The sequence below is a fragment of the Ruditapes philippinarum genome, unplaced genomic scaffold (assembly GCF_026571515.1).
Source record: "Ruditapes philippinarum isolate M1 unplaced genomic scaffold, ASM2657151v2 ctg3139_1_1_1_1, whole genome shotgun sequence".
Taxonomy (NCBI): Eukaryota; Metazoa; Mollusca; class Bivalvia; order Venerida; family Veneridae; genus Ruditapes; species Ruditapes philippinarum.
In genome coordinates this window covers 66,884-93,777 of record NW_026863344.1, presented here as the reverse complement: position 1 = coordinate 93,777, position 26,894 = coordinate 66,884, and the positions used below count along the sequence as shown (strand labels likewise).

Sequence of the window (26,894 nt, the reverse complement as noted above, 5' to 3'; positions counted from 1 at the left end):
TCTTTCTACCAACTAAATGTAACCTTGCTCATTTTGTATCATCGACTGTTACCGAAACTTTGTTGGTTTGTAGCTTTACTGGATATTACCAATTTCTTCACATTTGACTACTTATTCCACAACATTTGACTTAACTTATTCCACAACATTTATTTCACAACATTTGACTATTTATTCCACAACATTTGACTACTTATTCCACATTATTTTTTCATCAGAGACAAATGACCATTAGATTTAATTAAAGACTGATCAATATTAATTGTCATGGATGGAGAAATATCTCCTCGCCTGAGAGGATATCAAGCCAGTGACCCCTGGATTTTACTTAATGCTCTCCCTATTAAGCTAACCAGGTGGACTGTTCATTGTTTATGTTGGATTCATGTCACACTGGCACTATAAAGACAATATGGCAAATTTCAAGCTCTACTGGTGAAAGGAGAGCATAGGGGCCTCTCAAGTGCATTATTTTAGGTACAAGCAGGCACCAGAGAAGATCTATAATCATCAACATTTCGCTACCTATCTAACAATAGTGTCTTCACATGAAATGAAATCAAAACCCCTGACAGGATTCAAAGTTCCCATAGCCATGAGGGGAAACTGGTTTAAAAGACTTTGAAATCAAACTGCCAAAAATATACTGCCTTATCTGAGACTGCTCAGATTTTCAGGGGGGACTAAATATTTGTTTTGTTTTGTTTAGACACAAATTAGGTCATATGGGCCAAAACAGGAAAGATGATTTTGGCTAACAACTTACAAAAGCACCTCACCTGCTGGAGCTTAAAGAGATGCATTATCAACATTCCAGTTATTCAAACCCATTTAGTCACACAGGAATAAACTTTGGCTGCAATTCTGATGCCTATACTGTTAAAGGCAACCCCTCAGATAAATGAGCCGCGTCATGACAAAGCCAACATAGTGCGTTTGCTACCAGCATGGATCCAGACCAGCCTGCGCATCCGCGCAGTCTAATCAGGATCCATGCTGTTCGCTCTCAGTTTCTCTACTTGTAATAGTGTTAGTAAGCGAACAGCATGGATCCTGATAAGAATGAGCGGATGCGCAGGCTAAGCTGGATCCATGCTGGTCACAAACCCATTATGTTGGTTTTGTCGTGACATGGCTCAAATGTCAATCACATTTATTCAGTATATATCATATTATATATAGCAAATATAACTTATGAAACACACTTTTTGCAAAATGCATGAGAAAACTTCATTACAATTTAATCGATTAAACTACATGACTCAGTCCATAGCTCTGAACAAATCAAGAGAAAAAAAAGTTCAATCTGAATTAATCAATAACAAAAATATGAACAAATACTAACTATTCCCTGTTGATTTATATGTGAAGAATCAATGGATTTACATAATCTCTGATTTAATGAAACATTTTACAAACATTTCTGATGTTTAATTCAGCAGGGCTGTCTTCAAACCTTTAATTTCATGGCCATTAAGTTGTGTATGCTTCATGGATTTTGTATTACAAATTTTATGTTTATGAAAATTTAAGTTGCATATAACTGAACTGGTTTTTGACCTTTTAAGTTTAAACATATTTATTTAAGCACGATTGCGAAACAAGTTCTTGCAACTTATATTAATCACTTTAGAGTCCGCTTCTTGGAACAAACCAGTACTGGTGTCATATGAAGAAACATGGTCATGACCCGAGTAGGGCTCAAACCCATGATCTCTGGGTTGAGAGGTAGACACCTTATAACCAATAGGCAACTGCTCCCCTTTTTTGACCTTTAAACTGCTAAAACTGTATAATGAACCAGCTTTATGTTTAGAATTGGGACAATCCACTACTAGCTGAAGGGGTTTCAGTATTAAAATACTAGAATAATCTGAGCAACCAGAGTACAAAAACAGAGGCCCAGACAGGCAAGCTCATGCTATACTATTAAGTAGCAATATAGGATTTCCAAATTCAGTCTGGTGACAATACAATTAATTCCTGTCAGTGTTCCCAAATCCTTCTCCATTTTAATGGAGGTACATTTCATTTACCCTTCAGACTAGAATATATCTTCATGCAGTAGTCTGCAAGTTTTCATAATCTTTTCATACATTTCTAATTACTGAAACTCTAATTGTTAAAACATTCACGGAATTAAGACTATCTAAAACGCAAAGACATCCTTAGACATACAGAAATTTGGATGGTCGGAAATTTGGTCGCAGAATAAATCCCCAGCTTACTTATAAGTTAATAAGACAATTTTTAGACACTGAGAAAGCACCTGCTGCCTGAAGTTTAATCAAAGTAAGACGAAAGGAAAGCCTCTCAAACATCATAAGATTAGTCAGTATGTACAAGTTTGTATATTGGTTGGGAAACACAAATCCTTATTTATGGTGTACAAACATTAAGACACAAGATTTTTTTTTTTTTGGTGAATTAATTCCAATTTATGAGTTTTGTTTACAAGAATATAAGGTCTACATGTTGTGAATCTATTTTCTTTCATGTTTTTCATTATTCTCAATTTCATTTTTTTTTTTAATTTTCATATTCAACAGTTAAAGACCAATTTAGAAATTAGCCGCATGGGTTCAAACCCTGAGTCAGGGGCAGTAAATATCCTTTCTTCCTTCAGCACAAAACTTTACACCTGGCTAATAATCAGCTATAGTACTAATTAGTTCCATGGGGAATAGATTCTTGAGCTTAAATTATTTACATACCTTCCTACACAATCGAACTAAATAAATTCTGTAAAAAAACTACCTGGAAATTAATATAATTCATATTTTCCATATAATATATAACTTGTGATTATATAAAGCCTAGATATCTCATTTAACCAAAGGTAATTTAACCCACCATTAAATGCTGCAGATCTCATAATTGGAAGAAATTATTCCGTCCCTATGATGACAAACTACCAATTTAATAACGATAATTGTAAATTAAACAGACCTGCACTAAAGTCAATTTTAAAAACAGGTAATTCATGAAGTTTCATATTAATATTTGATACATATTGCAGTGTGTTTCCCTGTATCATATTAACAAAACGAATATCATTTTAGAATATTATTGGGTAACCTAAACTCTATTATGATTAAACACAGTAATTTATATATGAAATTTCCATTATATCCGTGAGACAAACGTGTTATGAAATTATTCTTTTCTAAAACTTTGATATTAACAAAATGGTTTCATGAAAGGCATTATCTTCTCTTTAATATGAATTGTCTTGATCCAGTGTATTATGAAACAAATATTGCTTAGCAAATCAGATCACCTTGACCTTTAATAACCCCCTGGGTTTTTATTTTCATTTGAAACCTGAATGATGATGTGCTAACCAAAACAACCGAATTTGCCAAGGGTGAATAAGTATATTTTAATTTACAGGCTAACAATACAACGGATTTTAACAGCATTTCCACCAACGATATGGATCGCCAAAAATTCTGCAAACAATGACCTTGACCTTTGATCATGCCTTAAAATCAATCACTGCTATAAAGCTCATCAAAATTATAAGGAAACTTCAAAGACTAGGAAAATCCAAGTAATTCACAAGCATTTCAGTTGAAGCCTTGTAAAATCAAAACACATTATAAGCCATTTAATCCAATTCCATTCAAACACAAATTAGAGACCCATTACCAGGCATGACTTTGGAGTGAAGAGACCGATCCTAAAGAGCTTGACACATTATATTAAATTCTGTAAAAAGAACTGCACAGTATGCATGCCATCTGGGCAACATCTTAAATTCCAATTTAGCATCTGTCTCCATAATTGTTCTTGAAATTGTAATAGAGTTGTACCGTTTGACATATTAATTATGAATAATAAAACTGATTCTTCAAACATCTTTCCAAAATAAAATACATATGTTTAGAAAAGCAACTTTGCACTTATATGAAAAGCTTATATGTAAAAGAGCAACTAGCAAGAGATTCTTAAAGAGTGAAAAAGTAAATGAGAAACTAACAAACTTCACATTCTAAAAGAGTGAAGAGCAAATTCAAAGTAATAGAAAGAGCATCGAAACATGAGGCTATCTATAAATTTATATGAAACCCCACAAAAAAGTAACCAATGAACGAGCATCTGAATATGATATTTCCATGCAATCCGTTTCTCTGTTGTCACAGTAAATGTCATTTTAAATGTAAACCCTGGACAAAGTGAACAAATCTGAATAGGCATGCTGAGACTGGAGTGCGGGTAACTAATACCTGCACTCCAGTTAACGCACTGTGCATGTATATGTATATGATTTAACTCTGTCACATTTTTAACAGAAAGGTCCCCAAACTATGATACAATGATTATTAGAGACTGAATAGCAAAGAAACAATTCTTAGAGTGATTCAAAAGAGGGAAGGAGCAAATTCTAATGATTCTTTAAGACAGTAAAGAGCAAAGAAATTTTTCTATGTGTTAAAGGGTGAACACCATGCAAACTCTAATGATTCTTTAAGACTGAAGAACAAAGAAATGATTCTAAGTGTGAAGAGCAAACTAATGATTCAAAGAGTGAAGAGCAAACCGTTTAATGATACTTTAAGAGAGTGAAACGCAAAGAAATGACTCTTTCTGGCATTTCTTTCTTAAACAACAAACTTATGATTCTTGGTGTGAATTGAGAGCAACAAATAATTCTTACAGTGAAGAGCAACAGGTGAATATTCGCATAAAGAGCAAACAAATGATTTTCCGAGTGAAGAGCAACTACACATATAAGTGAGCAAAAAAAACAAAATTGTATACCTAAAAAATTCTTTTTTAAACTACTTGAAGCCGAATAATTAAATACTCAATGTATCATGTATGAGTCCCTTTCTCAAAATATTGAAAGACATTCTTCATCCAGGCCTATACCTTGGTAGATTTTATGTGAACATGTCACTTTAATAACAAACAAAAGAATGGTTGTTCAGACAATAGATGCCACCAGGAATGAGGTACTGATCTGATCATTACCATGATAATTACTTTGACCTGAAATGACCTATCTCTGATCTTATCACACTCTATTATCATAATGACCATCAATGTTAGTGATCATCCATTGATAATTGGACAATTAACTATAGATTGGGGAGAATATTAAGAGTAGTGAGAGATTTATAGGTGCATATAGTTATAGTGCTCCATTGAAAGACTTTGCATTGTCATTTTTTTTCAGTTTTACATTTGCCAGAAATTGCAAATTTATAATAGCAGATTTGATCAAAGCATTATAAAACATAGCTTAAAGTCTGTGGTATATGTCTAAATATTTTGGACAATAAAGGCAAGGGTTATAACTAAATACTTATAATTCATTCAATTTAAAAGCTGAATTATTTATCATAAACATTGTATTTCTTTTCTTTTATTGTAATATACTATGCTTCCTTAAAAATTGTAGAAATGAGGAAATCATAAACTTATTAATTATTATTAATAAACAAATGTTGTTATACCATAATATCTCTCTTGTTCCTGGATCATTTTCAAAATTAAAATAGGATTCATTATTGTATGTTTAAGTTTAAATAATGAGTACATGCAAACTATCATAAATATTACATAATTATCTGTCTAAATTAAGTGCTTACTACATTCAATAAAAATATAATATTAAATCAATTAAACGAAAGCCCTGCTTAAACCAAAAGTGATTAAGCATAGAATCAGGCTAGCCTGCTGACAATTAAGGCTCTATACTGTTGGTAGCTACATTTTCCTATTTTGATATTGAAATCCCTTAATTTTCAAATGGACTGTTCCAAATTCAAAGATGGGCAAATCCATTGATAGATCCCTTCTCTGACCTTTTATTTGAATAACAATCAGTTAAACCACAAACACTGACATATGTGTGCTCTTTTGTTTAACATAATGTTGAGGTGAAATTTTTATTGTAATCACTAATTATGATAATTAGGATTAGACTGGTTAGCTGATCTATGGAGTATGCATTAATTATTGCAAATTCAACAGGTTAAGGATATAAACCATACAGTCTGAAAACCAGACACTAAAACAAAAACTGTTAACTTTTGTTTTGTTTATGTTTTTTGGTTTTTGTTTTTTTGTTTGTTTTTTTATCCTTTATTATATCCTTTTAAATGGGCATTTAAGAATTATAAAAGTCTTATCATTGCCTTGCACAGCTTGATTTTCAAATGTAAAGTGCATGTTAAAATTTCAATAGTACAACAGATGGATCCTATTTCAATGGTTAAACAAATACTCTCAAAATTTGAACAGTCTTTACATTGAATTAAAGATTTTTTCATTGATAAAAGCGTCAATGTCATGAAAATGAGGCCATCAAAATGAACAAAACGAAGGCAGTGGTCATGACTCATATCTCAAACAGACAGCTTTTGATTATCACAATTTGCTATAAAACATAAATGAAAATTCAACTTGACAGAGTTTTGACACTGATTTTCTTGAAAATGCATAATGGGAGTTACAGAATAAAATGTAAGAATAAATTCATAAGTTCATAACAAAAAATATGTGCAATACCCTACTTTAAGCTGAATTGTTTTCATAATAATGGCACAAAACAAAGTCTTATATTAACATAAATGTCTCAGATGCTCACTTCAACCTTAAATTAAGAGAGTGAATTGTGTACTCTTTAACAAAGAAGACCCTGTATTACTTTCTTCAATGAAACTTAATAACCATAAAATCTCCAGGTTTTTGTCAATATATTACAATAAAAAATTTTAAAACGAACTTTGTGTGCTTTAAAACCACTCATTTATCCAGTAAAGTGAAATTTTTTAACCTTAAAAGTATGGTAAATGTTGCGAGACCCCTATGGCTACGGCGTCATAAATCATTTGGACATAAAAGACGTTTTATCAAGATGGAGGTCAACACCCTCTGTGTTATGAATGACAAATTTGAAGAAATATATCTTCTCAGCCCTCTTTAAATAAGATATAATACACCAAATCGCAATTTATCACTTGATTAAACTTTATGCCGCGTCTTATAACTGTCTTATTACATTTCCGATACAAACATTTAATTTCATTGGCGACCATAAAACACTGAGGCCAATGTTGTAAATTAATAATAAAAACCCAGCAGGCCTGTCTGAGAAAAGTGTATAAAAGTGTACTGTAATCCGGTCATAATAACAAAGAATACCTAAATGTTGAATACCTTTATTAGTGACCAGGTGTCTGAAAATGTAAATCTGTTTAATAATTTCTTATCATAAAGACACCATAAGCATGACCCCAAAATTATGGACAGAAAAAAATCTGTACATTTGTATCAGAGACTTATAAAAGTAAATTTATGAATGAAAGGTCTGATGGCTTTCCCAACTACGCATAGGACTATTATGTGAAAAGTTTTACAAGACCAGAAAAGTGGTAAGCCAACATATTAAAAAGATGCTTATTTTATACCTTTTACATTTTGTTTGTATTTCAATGCCTTCCTTAGCAATTTTAACATAAAAGATAACAAATTAACACAGAAGCATCCGTGGCCAAGTGGTTAAGGTCCTTGACTTCAAATCAGCTACCCCTCACAACTGTGTGTTCAAAGCTTGACAGGGGTTTTGAATTCTTACAATTGTAAGAAAGCTTAGTCCAGCTAGCTTACAGAACATCAGTGGTTCCACTCAGGTACCCATACATGCCTGAAATAATGCACAGAGGGGCACCATTATACTAAGGTCTCCCCCCCCCCCCCCCCAAGTAAAAATTGGTGCGCCAAAAATAATCAATTTACAAACAAACATATTTTATGTATCATGCATACAATGTAGATATAGAGTTATTTCTCACTGTCTAACTGCTACCACCAGCTACTGCTATATATCGACCTCAGCATTGAATTGCCTCAGGAAGATAAGAAATCAGGGAAGCTTACATCTCCAAGCTGCTTAAATATTTAATAAGGAAACCACTGAACAACAACCAAAACATTGCTGGAATTTTTTTTCACCTATATCTTCACACAGAAAACACTAACAGTTTTATAGCTCATCAAAAACACTTAATAGAAAGTGAAAGCTGAGAATAACCTTCTCAGCAAGTGGTAGAAATAAGAAACAGGTGGACTGTAGAATATTTGTCTGGTTTGAAAATTATTGGGTATATAACATGTTTGTTGCTGCAAGTAAAAGATTATTTTAATACTTTATATATATGTATTGCACTGCAGTCTGGAAAGAATAAGGTCAAAGAAGATATGTTAGCTCATGTTCATATGATACTACATAGGGTAATTTAATAATTCAGCTACTGGTTTTCCAATTACATCTTTTATCAACTAGCCTGTAGTCAAATAGATAGGACTTTTCATGTGGTCTATAGAGTATATGTGTGCAGAATGTTAGGAAACTTAATGCCATTTTCAAATAATAACAGCATGTTAACCATTATTAACATCATAATCAATTTGTTAATGATATAATACCCCGGTCACATATTCACGGAATACGCCCACGGAAGAGCCACGGATTAATTCCGGCATCGTCCGTAGCTACCCGTACTGGTCAGTAGCTCTCCGTATTGTAACCGTAATCAATCGTAGTAGTCCTTGTATATCCGTAGCGATCCTTGACAATTTTTGAACATGCACAAAAATTTGCTACGGAAAAGTCAACCGTAGCGTATCCCTACTAGTCCGTATTAATCCGTACTGATACGTACTGGTCCGTACGAAAACCGTACTAGTCCTTACTGATTCGTAGTCCACTAACTTGTCAAGGATTTCCACGGTTTTGTACGGAGAACTACGTATTTGTACGGTTACCCTACGTATAAGCTACGGTTTTAATACGGATTAATACGGCATTGTCACGGAAAGCCACGATCGTAATACGTTGTACTACGGAGAGGCAAGGATTAGCACGGTCTTATACGGCCTATTGCGTTGCAACACGAAACGGTACGGAATGGTACGGTCCACCACTGTTTAGTACGGATGAATTAAGTATCATGTACTTTTTCAAGGGTATAAATACTACCTTCTTGTTAAAAACAGACATATTTGCGGAAACATTTAATAAATGATAATTGCCATTTACTGTCTGCAACTTTATAATATTGAAATGGCTCAGAATGCGGAGGCAGTGGTCGAGCTGCTTGATGACATACATATAAGTAAATTTATATTAATATTGTACTACAATTCATAAGTAATAGAATAACATTTAATGTTACATATTTTACAAACATTGGATCGTGAAATTGGAGTAAATATGTACATAAAACGAAGTGTCTCATAAGCCTCGGAGGCTGGCCCTTGAGTGATAATAAGATTAATTATCAAGCTTTTTACATATTTTTAAAACTTTAACATCACGATAATTAATGTAATTGTAAGATGAACAGCAAATCTTTAAATCAAAAGAGAAGCAGTATTGATCAACATTTTTCATTAATGATTACTAGTCCATATCTAATCAGGTAAGAGAAGACAGACGAGATGGTGGACTAGAGATGGGCTTTTACGAAGACCGCTTCAAGTTTAGTATGAGGCTCTCTCATGGTCGAACTTGTTGAGGATCCAGCGTCCTTCAAGAAATTCACTTTAATCGTTACCTGATGTGACTCGGGGTCGGACGTGGCGATTAGGCCGAGTCTCTCCGGCCAAAATCATTAAACTGCAATTCGTTTTCTAGGTGTTCTTTTCTTTTGAGGCACTTTTGAAAATGAGGTGCACAGCAAGAGGTTCGTGGACGGATGTATTAGGACCGTATAGAATCCGTGGCTAATTCGTTCTTCTCCGTATCAATACGTTCTTCTCCGTACAAGACCGTACTTATTCGTACTGAACTCCGTGCTTATACGTTGCGACCGTTAGTGTATCGTAGTGCGTCCGTCCCTGATTCGTGTCGCTCCGTATCAAACCGTGTCGGTCCGTAACAATCCGTGTCTCTCCGGGGACTTTTGGTGGTAAATCCGTCGGACTCCGTACTCATACCGTTGTGTGTCCGTACTGGAACCGTAGCGGACTACGAACTTTCACATTTCCGTAGTAATCCGTGAACAATTAGACCGTAGCTCTTCCGTGGCATTATCCGTGAATATGTGACCGGGGCATTAGACAATAAAATCCTGTTTTGAATTGCGCACTGTCCTAGTTTGCCTGTTACAAAATGATGTTTTAATGTCAAAACGATGCTTCATAGTACAATAATTTGCCAGACTGTTCAAGTTGATCTGTCTTTATACCACCTTTAAGGGAAGGCTATATAGTCAATTATCATCACCAAGAGCATTCCCCAGAGTAAAAAAAGTCTAATATAATCAATACAGTTTGTAGCAACAAACAAAGCTGGTGGGCTCTTTAAACCTATACAATTTCTGAAAGTGCTGATTCAGCTAAAAGATTATCGTGATTATAATTTTCATTCAAAATTTTCTATTCCATGGGAACAGAAAAATGTTATCTGGTTCATCTAGATCTTGATGTTTGGAAGATAAGGAATGCATTTAGAGTGCTAAATGTTTAAAAGCCTCAGTATAAATATTTCTTCACAAAAAAAAAGCTACAAGATAAAAATCTGCATGACTTTTTGATGCTAAGTTGGTGCTATTTTAAGGACATTCATGATGCTGCGGTTTTCAATAAGACATCACTCAGTTATTTTTAGAGCCTGAAACTTTTTGTCACTCATTTTTAGGCCTATATTCACTATAAAGAAATTATTAATAATTTTGAACAGTTCATAACTATAATTCATCAACGGTTTCAGTTATTATGGGTAGGAAATCTTGGACCCAATATTGTAATCCACTGATTCTCCAGCCAAACTCAACGAGAGCCAATTATATGTCTTAAGTTGACCTTGTTATGATAAACAGTTACTGTTAGGTAATGAAATTGTGTCAGTATTCAGCAAAGTAACATATATAGATCAGTCATATCCAATCATACTGGTAAACAATGCCAATTTTCTTCCTGTCAAGATGTATTTATTTATTCATTACCAGTTACAAGCAGTTCATGTGGCAGAAAATGTACAGGTATATTATGTTACCAAAATACCATTACATGTTTCGAAAGCAATTTATATCATGTGACAGACATTCCATCAGTGTATAGTATTTATTAGTATGATAATTAAATTGTATTATCATCAGTTATTTGTGTACATTGTATGTGAAACATTTTTAGATATATATCCTCTTGAATACATTGTATGTGAAACATTTTTAGATATATATCCTCTTGAATTACAGATCTGAAGATACCATTAGCAGTGTCATTTACCAAACTGAATCCATACATTTCAGCTACTTGAAATGGAAAATATGTGTTGGCGTTTTCCTTCACATTGTCACACTGGAGTGTAAATATATGTTTCTGTCAATGTGTCACAAAGTAACAAAGAATTATAATGTGTATCAATGTATTTCTTTCTTTTTTCCGTTTTTTTTTTTTTTTTTTTTTTTTTTTTTTTTTCGTTTTTATGTCAGACTGACATTGGACTTTATGTCTGAATGTCATTAGATGCTTTTATCTAGATCAATATTTAAACAGCGAATAGATGGAATGCTAGTTTTTTGTAGGGCATCACTAAATGTACATTTTTCCTGTACATGTAATACTGATATGATCATCTAACTTATATTATATGTTCATGCGCTATGTAAATGTCATGTAGAAATATCAGCACCAGTGAAAGCAGACATGTATAAATGTTCCTGATATTTTTATTTACAAAACAGGGAAAAATGTAGAACAACAAAATCATTCTTAATAGTACAGTGATAATTGTTTTCAATTTTAATTTCACTACATTTTCAATTTCACTAGAATATTTTTGATAGATGTTGTATTTTTTCTTACATGTTGCAGGCAAAGAAATGGAACAAGATGGGTCTCAGTGAAAGTTGGTCACTGCAAACTCTTAAATTTTAATATTAAAAAGAAATTTGTATATAAATAATGAAATACAATACAAGAATGATGCCTAGAATGTAAGCATTTGGTAGAATCATTCTAGAACAATGATTTTTATACCAGAAATATTGATCTGAGGGAATTTTAGGAGAATTTCCGTTCAATCAAATTGTTGTTATAGTTACACCATCACCTGAGAGACAAGAGAATATATATACACAGAATCAATTTAGCATAACAAAACGTTTGTAAGGGAAGATTATTAGTGCATCTTATTCTTTATACACAGTTGATAGAATCAATTTAGCATACTGAAACATTTGTATGGGGAAAAAATTAGTACATCTTGTTTATTTAATTCCATGATAGAAAAAAATCCTGTACAATGCTTTATATGTTTGCAAAGAAAGAAGCAAAAAGCAGAAATTTCTGGTAGTATTCAATAATTAAGCAATGTAAGTCTGTTCGCAGATAATTAGTTTTTCTCCACTAATTTCCCTGGATTTTGTCCCAAGTACTAATCTGCACTTATTACATACACACTTGCCAAACTTCTACAGAATCGACTTTAATTAAGCTCAGTATTTTACTAGACATGATACATTTTGCCATTCTGTCACAGTGAACAGTCACATGTACATTATCCATAATAAAGAAATTGCACGGTAGTACTGTAGATTATGCCCGATATATTAAATATATATAATTATATAAGACCCATTCAATTATACTCTCTTAATTGCAAATTGAAGTATTTAATAATACTTATTTTAAAACTGAGAGGAACCAAATTAGCAAGCCTCGTTCATAGATTTGACAATATACATGTTCTGTAGGTTAAGGTCCCTATGCTATGCTACAGTTTTTTTTCATTGGCTAATCTAAGAATTTAAGCTTATGACCGTCATATTTCATGAATAATATACTTGTAAGCCAGACAACATGAAAATACAAAAATCTGCAGACATAACATACAAAAATCTACAGCTGTATTGTTGCAATTAGATTTTGGCAAACCTTCATGAATGTGCCATACCGTAGTTTAGACACTGCCAATAAAGCTGATGACAGAAAATCTTAGGTACAAAATGCTGGCACTAAAAAGCTGGTGTGTTCCCAGTGATGTAACTATTCTGTGTATTCATGTAATGTAATTTTAAGACATTATTATGAGGGTTCTTTTTATTTTCCATAATCATAAACAGATAAAAAAAACATTACTCGGTTACTCATGAAACAAGACTTGGGACTTGTACATAATTTTACTTATCTTCCTTAATAAATTCTGAAAACAAGCCGGGCTGTTTTTTTAACAACATTCTTTGCTATACTGTCATTGCAAGCTAGATAAATAGAAAAAGTTCTATCAAATTTTTCTTCATACTTACATGTATTATTAGAATTATATAAATGTATAGGATATGTTAATGAAAACAAGAAAATAGTATTTACCTCTTTGTTGCCTTCGTATGCTGACATATGTAATGGTGTCATGCCCGAGTTGTCCCTGTGCATCTCGTCAAGGCCTCTATCTAACAATTGTTGGACAATTGCCAAATTTCCCTGAGCAGACGCAATACTCAGTACAGTTCTACCCTCAGAATCTATTGTATCCACAGCAGAACCCCAGAACAAAAGCTGGGTGACAATTTTCTCATGTCCCATTGAAGCAGCAGCCAGTAACGGCGTTCTTCCGTTCTTGTCACAGTGATCAACGTCTGCATCCCATTCTAAAAGCATTTCACAAACTTCCTGATGCCCCTCATAGGCTGCCACAAGAAGTGGGGTCATTCCATCTTTATCTTGATGGTTGACTTCTGCCCCACGCTCTAGAAGCAAACTGACAACATTTTCATGCCCTTTGCTTGCTGGAATACACAATGCAGCAACAGAGAGAGCCGTTCTTCCATCACAATCTTCGTGGTCAATATTTGCTTTATAATCCAGTAAATGTTCCACAATTTCTGTATGACCCATATAAGCTGCTGCTATTAAAGCAGTCCTTCCTTCATTATCAGCTTTGTTTACGTCAGCATTACTTTCTAACAATTTTACAACAATTTCTTCATGGCCACCCCATGCTGCTGCACGTAGTGCTGTCCTTTGATCAATGTCAGCATTGTCTACAGATGCTCCAGCAGACAGGAGAACAGACACTACTTCTGTATGTCCGCCCCATGCTGCTGACCTAAGAGCTGTCCAACCATCTTCATCAGCATTGTCAACATTAGCACCGACTTCAACTAAGGCAGAAACGACCTCAGCGAAACCCTGTTTTGCCGCTAAATTTAAAGGTGTCTGCCGCGATTTATCCAAAGCTTCAATGTTCGCACCTTTCAATAACAATAATTGCACTAAATGTAAGTTACCCTGATATGAAGAAGTGTGTAATAATGTACGTCCATTTGCATCAACATGATCTATTCTTTCGTCTATTTCGCGGTCACTTAGTTTCGGAGATTCTATTTGAGACTCTATTGTAAGACTCTCTTTCATACTGGCAGCATCACTTTCTTCCTCACATGGCATTTCTGCTCCAGCGTCCAATAATAACTTTAAAACTTTCTGTTCTTTCGGTATTCCAGCATTTAAACATTTTTCCACGTCTGCTCCAGAAATTAACAACCACTGTACTAAGTGGTTATGATCTATTGTTGAGTGGAAACTACTTCTCACAAGGTGAGATGCAAAATCCTGAACTTCAGCTGGCGTAAGCCGTGACGCGTGTAATGTGGCGTAAAGACACAACATCCCGTGGCCTTCTGATGCATTACACAGATACTTCTGCGTGCAATGCTTAACGTCTAATAACCATTCTGCGAAACTATGGTGAAATAATATTCTACAGCCATCTGCACTTGTAATTAAAATTTTGGAAAGTAATTTTAAGTGTTTTTCAAATTCCTCCTTGGAGAGCAATGTGTTTTTAATTTGAGCACAGCCATATAATTCTAAATCAGTTAGTGGTTTTCGTGATGCTAAAATCACCTCAAGAATTGCTTGAACTTTTGAGAACTGTTTTCTTATAAACAATCTCTGACATAGCCATAAATAAAGACCATTCAGAGTTCCAGGAATTTCTCTTATTTCACGCAACATAATAAAATTTTCACCAACTCCGTCTAATACTTTTTCCAGGTACAAAAAACATCCATTACTCTTAATATGTAATTGATTCAACATTTCAGCAGTTTCACGACTTAAATGTTGTCGGAGCTCTTCCTCTCGGTCAAGACGACTCAAAATATATTGTTGGACATCGCGAACTACGTGTGACTTCCGTAGATCATCAAGACTTATTTTACGGAAACCAGTAAACATCCGAGTTATAGCTTTGTTCTGTTTACGTGAGGAGCATACTAAAAGTAGCCATTTTGGAATTAATGAGTGGTGTTTGGCTATCATTTCAGCTATTGTCTTACTCCCTTCTTCTCGTTCATTTACAGAATGTAAGTAAGATTCATCAATGGAGTCCACCAAAATGAATAAAGTTTTCTCTGGGGGTTCTATTGTGGACAAAGGATTAACTATTGCACGTTTAAATACCTCATCACAGCTTGTCTCGCACTCGCTAGAATTCAGCAACTTTTGAACATCTGGAGCTTTCACAAGATCTGAGTATCCAGCTATTAAATCTGAGCAGATCAATTGTTTAACTAAGTTCTTTATAAAAGCTGTCATAGACAATGTCTCAACATCATGTGCTTGGCAGAAGTGATATGCCAAGAGTCGTCTGTTTAAGAGAATCTGCTTCCCGTCTGCTGTCGGCCAGACAAGTTCACAGCAGAGAGCCGTCTTGCCGCATCCGGGACCGCCCATTATAAGGGCCCCACATGTTTTAGCCGTTGGCCTATTTTCCAGACAGTGGTTAACTTTGCTGAAGGCCCATTCTCTACAGTAAAAACGCTTCTCTTTCAATAGACACTGAGTCATTTTTCCCAATTATTTCTCCCCTGTTTTCTCAAGAGTAATTTACGAGATTATGAAAACTAATTTTCTCCTCATTCTAAACTGACAGCTATATTTCATCTGAAATAAATTCACTGAACAATTCTTGTCTATCATTCTCATAATTTTTTACGCCATTCATTACAAAAAAACTCCTCAGACCTATTGATCTCACGAAATAAAGCTCCAATCAATAAAAACACAGATAATCCCCTTGCATAAATAATTGAATGTTACCAGCCTGTGATAACGATGCACTTATAAACTCGATATACCAAACTTCTTAAATAATTGAGCCAAAGATGTATTTTAGTATGTTACTGGTTTTAATCGATATGTTCAAACGTACTTCATTAAACCGAATGAATGGAGATGGAGTGACTAAGCAAGCTCCCAACTGGTCTCGACCAATACATCAATACCACACATAGCTCACTGCAGCAGAAAAATATTAGCTATACCGAAAATAGACGTAATCTTTCCTCAAACATATAATTATCCTCCAATAAAATCTCGAATTTCTCCCTTTTCCTTCCGTTTTCCTCCCGACCTTCTCACACGCTGTTGATCGAGTGAAAACTTTTATAATTAAAATGTCAAACAAAGCTTTAATACCTCAACATTATCACAATCAAGGCTTCTCACTTAAGACAGTTACAAATCTTACTTTCCTAATTCAATGCCAATTTATCATGATGAAAAAATGAACTTTGTTATTTCAGAATCCAATTTTTAAAACATTTTACGGCTCATTTCAACAATCAATGACACTGTTTCCAATTCTACGGTCCTTTATATTCTCTCATAAACTTGGTTCCTGTGACTTGGTTTTAATATAATCCATTCCCTACAAATGATTGGTTTTTCATAAAATGCTCGTTATTTCAAGCGATATCACATCTGAGCCCGCCTGGTAAGTGATATATCTCCTACACTCTCTTATTAAGACATTTCTTTAAATGTCACAAAATATATCATTTCACCCTAAAGGATATACAAATCTCCCACAATTTCTCTTGATTCCTCTTACAAAGATACTTGAAGAAACCTCTTGGCATCTGACAAAAATTTTAAATCCTAAACAATGATGCTTCACATTTAAATCACATTAATTCCTTTGTTGTTTTTTTCATGCCTCAGTGTAACATACTCCAATTCTGCATTTGGAAGACATCCAAGTTTTTTGGCATTGCTGTTTTTTCTTTCTTTAAGATTAATTTTCTCCCAGTCGGATCAATACACAGACTTCTGTTTTTAATTCCCCTTTTTCTTTTTTATTGTGTTCTGTTGCCACTGGTTACAATCATGTAACAATTTCTGAAAATACATAATAAGAAAATTTTAGAGGAAGACATTAAAAAGGAAATTATAGCAGCATGAGTAAATCAGTAATTGAGTATATTTAGGTATAAACATAATTTTACATGCACTACTAAAATTTAAACAATTGTGAACACACTAGAACTACAGTCATATATGTTCAATGTAAACACAAGACTACCATGTATGCCTGTAGTCAACACAGTATTACTAATTGTATGTCTGTAGTCAACACAGTAATATCATGTATGCCTGTAGTCAACACAGTACTACCATGTATGCCTGTAGTCAATAAAGTATTACAATATATTACCTGTAATTAACACAGTACTACCATGTATGCCTGAAGTCAACACAGTACTACCATGTATGCTTATAGTCAACACAGTACTACCATGTATGCCTTAAGTCAACACAGTACTACCATGTATGCCTATAGTCAACACAGTACTACCATGTATGCCTATAGTCAACACAGTACTACCATGTATGCCTGTAGTCAACACAGTACTTCCATGTATGCCTAAAATCAACACAGTACTACCATGTATGTCTGTAGTCAACACAGTACTACCATGTATGCCTAAAATCAACACAGTACTACCATGTATGCCTATAGTCAACACAGTACTACCATGTATGCCTGTAGTCAACACAATACTACAATGTATGCCTATAGTCAACACAGTACTACCATGTATGCATGTAGTCAACACATTATTACCATGTGTGCATGTTGTCAATACAGTACTACCTTGTCTGCCTGTAGTCAAAACACAGTACTAACCATGTATGCTTGAAGTCAACACAGTACTACCATGTATGCCTGTAGTCAACACAGTACTACCATGTATGCCTATAGTCAACACAGTACTACCATGTATGCTTATAGTCAACACAGTACTACCATGTATGCCTGAAGTCAAACACAGTACTACATGTATGCTTATAGTCAACACAGTACTACCATGTATGCCTTAAGTCAACACATGTACTACATGTATGCCTATAGTCAACACAGTACTACCATGTATGCTTATAGTCAACACAGTACTACCATGTATGCCTATAGTCAACACAGTACTACCAATGTATGCCTTAAGTCAACACAGTACTACCATGTATGCTTATAGTTAACACAGTACTACCATGTATGCCTATAGTCAACACAGTACTACCATGTATGCCTGTAGTCAACACAGTACTAACATATATGCCTGTAGTCAACACAGTACTAACATGTATGCCTGTAGTCAACACAGTACTACCATGTATGCCTGTAGTCAACACAGTACTACCATGTATGCCTGTAGTCAACACAGTACTACCATGTATGCCTGTAGTCAACACAATATTACCATGTTTGCCTAAAGTCAACACAATATTACCATGTTTGCCTATAGTCAACACAATATTACCATGTATGCCTGCAGTCAACACAATATTACCATGTATGGCTGTAGTTAACACAATACTACCATGTTTGCCTATAGTCAACACAAAATTACCATGTATACCTGCAGCTAACACAATATTACCATGTATGCCTGCAGTCAACACAATATTACCATGTATGCCTGCAGTCAACACAATATTACCATGTATGGCTGTATTTAACACAAACTACCATGTTTCTGCCTATAAGTCAACAACAAACATTACCATGTATACCTGCAGCCAACACAATATTACCATGTATGCCTGCAGTCAACACAATATTACCATGTATGCCTGCAGTCAACACAGTACTACCTTGTATGCCTGTAGTTTAAGTTACCACAACACTACCATGTATGCCTGTAGTCAACACAATATTACCATGTTTGCCTAAAGTCAACACAATATTACCATGTTTGCCTATAGTCAACACAATATTACCATGTATGCCAACACAGTACATGCAAGCATGTACATGTATGTATGTCAACAAAGAACAATCATGTATGCAATTGTCAACACGGACCAATTATGATTGTATGAATGTCAGCATCATGTATGTATGAAAACAAAGTAATCAGTCATATAATTCCAATGATTGTTAAATGTCATCAAAGTATAATTATATAATATGATAGAAATAATCAAATACACTGTAATTCCTGAAAAATATTCTTACAAAGCTAACACATTTATGCCAATTTTTTTTCTTCTTCTTTTTTTCATCTTTACTTTTGAAAATTGTTATCAAAATTTTCTACATGTATCTGGCTTATGCATTGCCAGAAACTGTATAAATTGTCACAGTAATTAAGACATGTAAACATACATGTAACTAATGGTATGCTAATGATGTTTATATTTACAGTAAGTCTACATTAATCATACTCGACTTATACCCTACATAAAGTAATTTGTAAATAAATAAAGATTTATTTTGATATTTTCTCAGCATGATATTTCATATGTCAAGTTTAATTTTGCTATACAAACTTCCTGTTGCTGAAAATTCTCACACTGTTGTGTATGATGTTGATTTCTTTCTGAATTCTGTTCATGTTGTTAAGTCTAGCTATCCCAGTATTCCAGTAACAGTATTTCACTGGACTATGATACAAGTTTTTAAAGATGTAAAAGGGAGAACTAGGTCAGTATAGAAATATAACTGGTTCAAACAGGTCCTTGGTTCAAACCTGCTCAAGCCACTGATACCTCTAGGACTGAGTTTGGGACTCAAACAGCTCCAATCTTGTATCATTTTATTGATACACACTGTGAAGCAGGCAAACTTACTAAAACGTCAATCTTATAACAAGCTCGAAAGATCGTACTTCCTGGCAATGTTAAAATTAGCTCAAAGATATTTCAATGAACAAAATTAGCCTTTAAATCCATCTTAAAGTAGCAGGTGTGCTTGATTTATCAGTATGTATGTAAGCAAGACCTGGGGTGAAGAAATCTGAATGACTTCTAAATTTTAGCTTGTAATTTTCAAATGAGGCAAATCAGCAGACATGCTTTCACCAAGATATGCATTATTCTACAGAATAAAATCAGCACATGGCAGGAATTTCTTTACCAGCATCAGTAGCTATCCAAAAATACCTATTCTAGCTTTCAGTCGTAATCATTATCAATTAAACCAGATAACTCCTGAAGTTATTTACGAAAATTACTACGCGGCCACAATTCCTTTTCAGCAAAAATCCAATTCAAACATAGCTTGAAGATAGGGTGCAGATGGCAACAGAAGTCTAGCAAGATTACACGCATGTGGTTCAGGGGAGTATCAATGCATTCTGAAGCCACCTGACTTTTTCTTTTAAATTATTTTCCCTGCCTTTCCCTGCCTTTTTTTGCCTATTAACTTCATTTTCAGCTGGGTAACTTATTTCTGTTTTGATAATGTCTCAAAGCTATCTATTTACTGTTTATATTTTCAAGATAAATATGCAAGCATCAGCATTCCTGAAATGAAAATGTAAATACGGTACCAAATCAATAGTGCGAATTTGCCTGCTGCAAATATTTGCAGAAAATTCAAGTATGCCTATGAACTGTTTAAATATCTAAATATCGCCAGTAACTACTGTATAAGTCCTTACTCGGCCATTTGTGTATTGGACTGCAGACTAATGCAATGGTGATAGCAGAATCCTCCCCATCTGTGCTGCCAGATCATGGTCAACACTGTTCGCTATTCAGCCAGTACAACATTGTTTTGAAATTTTCCATAAAAATCAGATAAATGGTTCTGTCCATTTTGAAATATGGACAAATACATAATATACTATATCTAAGATTATAAGCAAGGGTTAACTTTAAGAAATATCGATATCAAAATACATAATTAAGTCAATCAGTGTATAGTCAGTACAGTCCACCAACTATGCAAATGTGTAAACCGGCCAGCCTCAGGGACCTGGCTTGGCACTATATACCAATGGAGCCAAGTTTTCACCTTCAATCAGTCCCCACACCCAATTCAACATCAATGTCTGCAAAATGGTGTGGGTATATTATATGTCTTTTACTCAAATATTGATTTTTCAACTTATTTATATCAAAATTTATACATACCAAAATTCATATCAAGTTTAAACTCTTAAATAAAAAGATGTAATATTTAAACATATGAAATTGTATTCACATGTATTTGTAAACAAGTGTTTATAATAAAGAAAAGCTTAGAGATATAATAAAAACTTCAATATTTTTCAATTTAAAATCTTAAAACCAAACAGAAATTTATATTTTTATATGCAGAGCACTGGATAAAAGACATTTTGTAAATTTAATACATTTATTAAATAAGTCTAGACCAGTGTTTATACTGTTTCGATATACAATTGTACAGTAGAATATATCAATATATTTTGAACCTGAAAGTTATTTACCTGTACTTTTTATCCAATATAAAATATATTATAAAAGAACACTGTAATTGTTTTGGGGTTGTATATAATTGGTTTTAATAAATAACAAAGTTTTGTCAATTATATCTCATGACAGTGCTTTTATATCATCAAGTTACAATAATATAATAAACTTTTCTCTAAATAACCTAAGCTTTCACTTTATGAACAGAATGTTTAATACAACCTAAAAATACATTAATTATTCACAAGTTATAGAACATAATTTAGTTTTGTCATGGTATTAGGGAGGGGTTGACAATCAATGGCTATTTGAAACGGCCACACTAACTGACCTTAACAACCCAGCTATGACACTGACCGTCTAATAAGTGTAAAAGGTCATAATTATACTAATGTCAACTTTAAATCCCTTCGGGCTGTTTCAACTCTTCTTAGCCTTTACAAGTAAATTTTTCACCTGATAATAAGATGCATGTTAAATGACCAAGCCTCATAGTGCAGATAGCAAAATACATTTAAATTTTATTTAAATTAATCTATCTTTCAACACTTAACCACTCTGGTCAGTCATTTTTTAAGCTAGCTAGGCTATTATAGATTGATGCACCATAATCTCAGACAAAACTCAGAGTGCTTCATTTGAAAATCACATGTACCCTAACAATTGATATTTCCAAAATTTAAAGTTGATCTGCAATATAAACTACACAAATTCAGTTTAATGGAGGTCATTCTTGAGTTTAATTAAGGTAATTTGAGTCTAACTCACAAATATATATAGTTGCCATGTATGTAAACAGCATCGAAACACGAGGTTATCTGATTATAGTACGAGGGGGCATTTTAATGTCCTTTCTCTTTCAAACATAAAAACATGTTCCTTGTTGTCAAAATATGAAACCACAGAAAAAAATAAACAATGAACGAGCATCTGAATATGATTTTTCTGTCGCTTTCACTTTCTCTGCTGTACGTCACAATAAGTAAACCCCAACAAAAATGAGCCAATCAATGGGCATGCTCTTGAGTGCGAGTAACTAATACCTGCACTCCAGTTAATGCACTGTGCATGTATATGTATACGATTTAACTCTGACACATTTTCAACAGAAAGGTCCCCAAACTATGATACAAAGAGCTAAAAATGCATGGCAGTCCAATAATTGTATTTGTGATTTTATACCAAAATACAATATCACTCTGGTGTATCAGTACTCTATATACCTTTCTAAATTCAAACTTCATAAATACAAATTTATTTATTTCATAAATATCCCTGATGATGAACTTCTTGAGACCAGGCGGTGAAGGTTAAGCTACGAAAGTGCAAGCACTTATTTCAAGTAGGGTCCTAGAACCTCAGCAGACTCCAGAGAATACAATGGACTCCGGGAACCAGTCCCTAGCTCTTATTGAATAGACACCAGTGGTTCCTATACATACCCAGTGTATAGCACTGATACATGCGAGGATTACCTGGGTTTCTTACCAGTGTACCATTAGGTAGGTGGGAAACACTGAAAGTGTCTCTGAAATATCCCAATGGTGTTACCCATGATGGAACCCGGAACCTCAGGAGTGATAAGTCAGTGGTCAACCAACTTAGCTATCGATAATATACAATGTAAATAATGGATTTAAAAAGTTAATGTGGACTATGAAGAACATCAGATTTTAATTAAAGTTCGAAAGATTAAAATATGTGAGAAAATGATGAATCAGATAGCACCTCATTAAATTATATTAAAATATGTATGGGCATTTGATTACACTACAAATTTACCATGAAATTAAAATAAATCACTGGACCGTGGTTACTCTTTTCCACTTAATTTACACTTTTAATATCACATCTTTTATAACTCGTCAAGATTTATATTTTCTCTGTCAGCAATAGTTCGAATTCTTTCAATCTCTAATAAACATAGGAATGAAGAATTGATATAACTTAAATGGCTAGACTCCACAAAAGAACTTCTATGTCCGAACTTAACATTGAAATTCTTCCATCCCAGCTGGATAAATATTAAATTTCCAATTTAAATAAATTGATCAGATCGGATGTCAAACAAACAGTTAATTTCAAAACCACCTGGTTCTAAAATTAGGTCGCACTATTTTTATCGCAATATGATATGTAGGTAATTAGGTTATATTTGGATCACTATCTTCGCGTCTATGACCTGTCTAATCACCATCAAAGGAAACAAGACAGAAGTACTGATTAAAATTCTATCTTTAAAGGCGATTTTATTTGCAATGATCAATCTATAACATAACATATATAGCATGTACCTACCACAAATTTATCCCATCCTTAGGTTTTTAAATGTTTACATAAGGTTTCACCATCCCAAAAGTAAACCTTGCACCAACACCCAAGTATTCATCTGCGTTTTATTTTAAAATGCAGTTAAGGTCCTTATAAATGCATATCTACAATTTCTTTCTGCATATCACTATTAATCTATTTAATTGTTCTTCAAATTTTGATTCGCTTTTAACTATTGAATATTGTAATTCTATCATACACCTGTAGTACATGTAGGTACTGTACTGGTAGCGCTTGCTGAGCTGCATTTATTTAACTTTCTCAACATATGTGCAGATATGCCATTAGTGCTGTGAAAGCCAGATTGACTGTCTGCATGATGCCCATGAAAGTATTACAGTCCGCAAAACTTTTTTTAATAAATATGGTAGACTGTTCATTATGATTTTAATAATATTGATCCTAAAATTCCTAAAACTGACAAATTAACGTACAGAACTTTGGCCTATAGAAGGCCATGCACAAATTTAGCATGGTATTTAATAGGGCTCTATCTTATTTCTTAACAGACTATTTATAACTGTATTAATATCGGAGCATGTACAACATGACCTAAACATGCAGTTTGCCGACTATGACATAAGAACGTAATGGAAACTTTTCAAATCAAAATAAATTCGGAATATAATTCATGCAATCATGCTGATTTAATTAAAGGACAATCAGTAATCTGGCAGTTAAGTGGGAAAAGATTTTCTTACCTGATACTAACACCTTAACTTGTGTAAAATTGACTTATCCTGTCTATAATAGGGATTAACCACTTGACCAAAGGCTGACCAGTGCCTAAGACCACATGTACCATGTCACTCAAGGTCAGTTAATCTATAGATCTGTGGCTGTTGTCCTCAGGTGAAGTATTAAAAGTCCACAAATATTTAGTTTTTGCTGTAAGCTAGTGGTTGGGTGACATTTAGAAAAAATATTTGGTTAAGAACTTTTGTAATGCATGTTAACCGAGTGAAAAAACTTACGGAATTAAGGGAAAAAATATTTGTAAATTTCTTTATCTTTTCAGGCAATAAAAGGGTTTCACCTTCAAATTTAATAACTAAACATTTACTCATGAATGCAGACCCTTTTTAGTTTTATCTATACCCAGGAGCCTTCTATTCATATTCCACAAATTCTTAGATCATTACCAATTCATGTGACTAATTTCTAACTGGTAGAGTTGCCCTAAAGGGCAGGGACATGAAACGTTTAACAAGCATGGTAATTTACTTACATGTTTAATATTATTCACTTCAAAGTGTACACTTTTAAACCAATTATTTTCATAAATAACTTAAAGCAATACTTCAATAATTGAATATTAATATTACATAATATGATTTTTATTTAAATCTTATTTGTTTGGTTCACAATGACATAATCAAGGTTATAACAAATAAACTTCAGTCTGGGCTTTAGGCCTAAGGTCTACTCTGATCTGTCATACATGAAATTATTAAGGAAACCCCTATGTCGCTCAAACACACACTGATACACCTGCATGAGCTTGTATATACACACAACAGTTTTTTTTTCATATTTTTATAAAATAAACATTATGTACACTATATGCACATTTAAGCCTTAACCCATTACTTCATATACACGCCTTTTAACGCCTTTTTCCCCCCCCCCCCCTTTTTGTTGTCTCAAATGATGAAAAAATGCCTTATTTAGGCCCCAAACACTTGTTTTTGTTTGAGAAATGTTGTTAAAAAAAGTGACCTCTTTTTCGGCGCGGCCCCCCAACCAAAAGATACATCAGGGGGTTGCCAGAAGGGGGATGTGCCCCCTTCTGTTTGGGGGGTTTGAAGGGGGGCGGAGTCCCCCTCATCGCCAAGAAAATTTTGGACTTGTGAGAGGCTGTAAATGACCCCAGATTGATCATAAGGTAACGTGTAACCAACGCTGAAAAGCATTTGACTCTATCTCAATCCATTGAGAAGTTGCAGCACTTTGAAATCAATTTTGATGGAAAAAATCAACGCAAAATAGTGATTTTTGGCAATTTTGAGATGTCCCCTCGTTGCCATGGTAACAGAAAATTTAAGCCTGAGCATGTTGTTGCAAGGGCAATGGTCCAGTCAACATTTGTGCCAAGTTTGATTAGTGTTGAAGCAGTTTTTATAGTATTATAGCAATTTGAACTTGTAACGGGAGACTTTTCAATGAAAACAGCCATTTTTCACAAAATGCTCATGAAGCAATGGGTTAATACCATAATTATATTGCTATGGTTTTATTTGATTGTTCCTGCGACAAACATATATAGCATGAACATTCTTAAAATGTGCACAAGTCATGTACAAAACATACTAATTCACAGATTGCTCATGTACACATTTAAATGTGGCAACCATGGGTTCAGCCACACTGATCATCCTGTCTTGCAGTTCTACAAGTTCAGCCAGACTCTTTAAGAGTTCAATCAGACTATGGACTGCAGTTCTTAAAGAGTTCAGCCTGACAAACAGACTATGAATTACAGCTCTATGAGTTCATGCAGTCTCTGAATTGCAGTTCAGCCACTCTCTGAATTGCAATTCCAAGAGTTCCAAGAGTTCGCTGAATTGTAGCTCTAATAGTACAGACTATGAATTGTAGTTCAAGGAATTCAGCCAAACTATGAATTGCAGTTCTCCGAGTTCAGCTACACTCTTAATTGCAATCGCAAGAGTTCAGCCAGACTATGAATTGCAGTTCTAAGACTTAAAGAGTTCAGCCAGACTATGAATTGCAGTTCTAAGACTTAAAGAGTTCAGCCATACTATGAATTGCAGTTCTAAGACTTAAAGAGTTCAGCCAGGCTATGAATTTCAGTTCTAAGACTTCAGCCAGACTATGAATTGCAGTTCTAAGAGTTCAGCCAGACTATGAATTGCAGTTCTAAGAGTTCAGCCAGACTATGAATTGCCATTCCAAGAGTTCAGCCAGGTTCTGAATTGCTGAGTTCTAAGAGTTCAGACATTCTCTAAAGTGTAGCTCTATTAGTTCTAGATGATAAGTTCAGCCAGACTCTTGAGTTGCAACTAAGTATGTAGCGTAATTAATTTGGCGTGAACGGTTTGACCCATTTTACAGACTTTTTTTTATTACTGTCAAAAGAC

At 34.0% G+C, this 26,894-nt stretch overlaps 1 protein-coding gene across 1 annotated transcript in view; it reads right to left on the bottom strand.

Annotated features, from left to right (window-relative positions):
• Positions 1 to 26,894, bottom strand: part of LOC132721893 (ankyrin repeat domain-containing protein 50-like) — a 48,696-nt gene that overhangs the window by 13,193 nt on the left and 8,609 nt on the right. The window contains exon 3 of the mRNA XM_060706271.1: positions 13,330 to 17,142. Coding sequence (XP_060562254.1) covers positions 13,330 to 15,810 — 2,481 coding nt within the window. The 5' untranslated portion in view covers positions 15,811 to 17,142. The remainder of the gene's footprint in view (positions 1 to 13,329; positions 17,143 to 26,894) is intronic.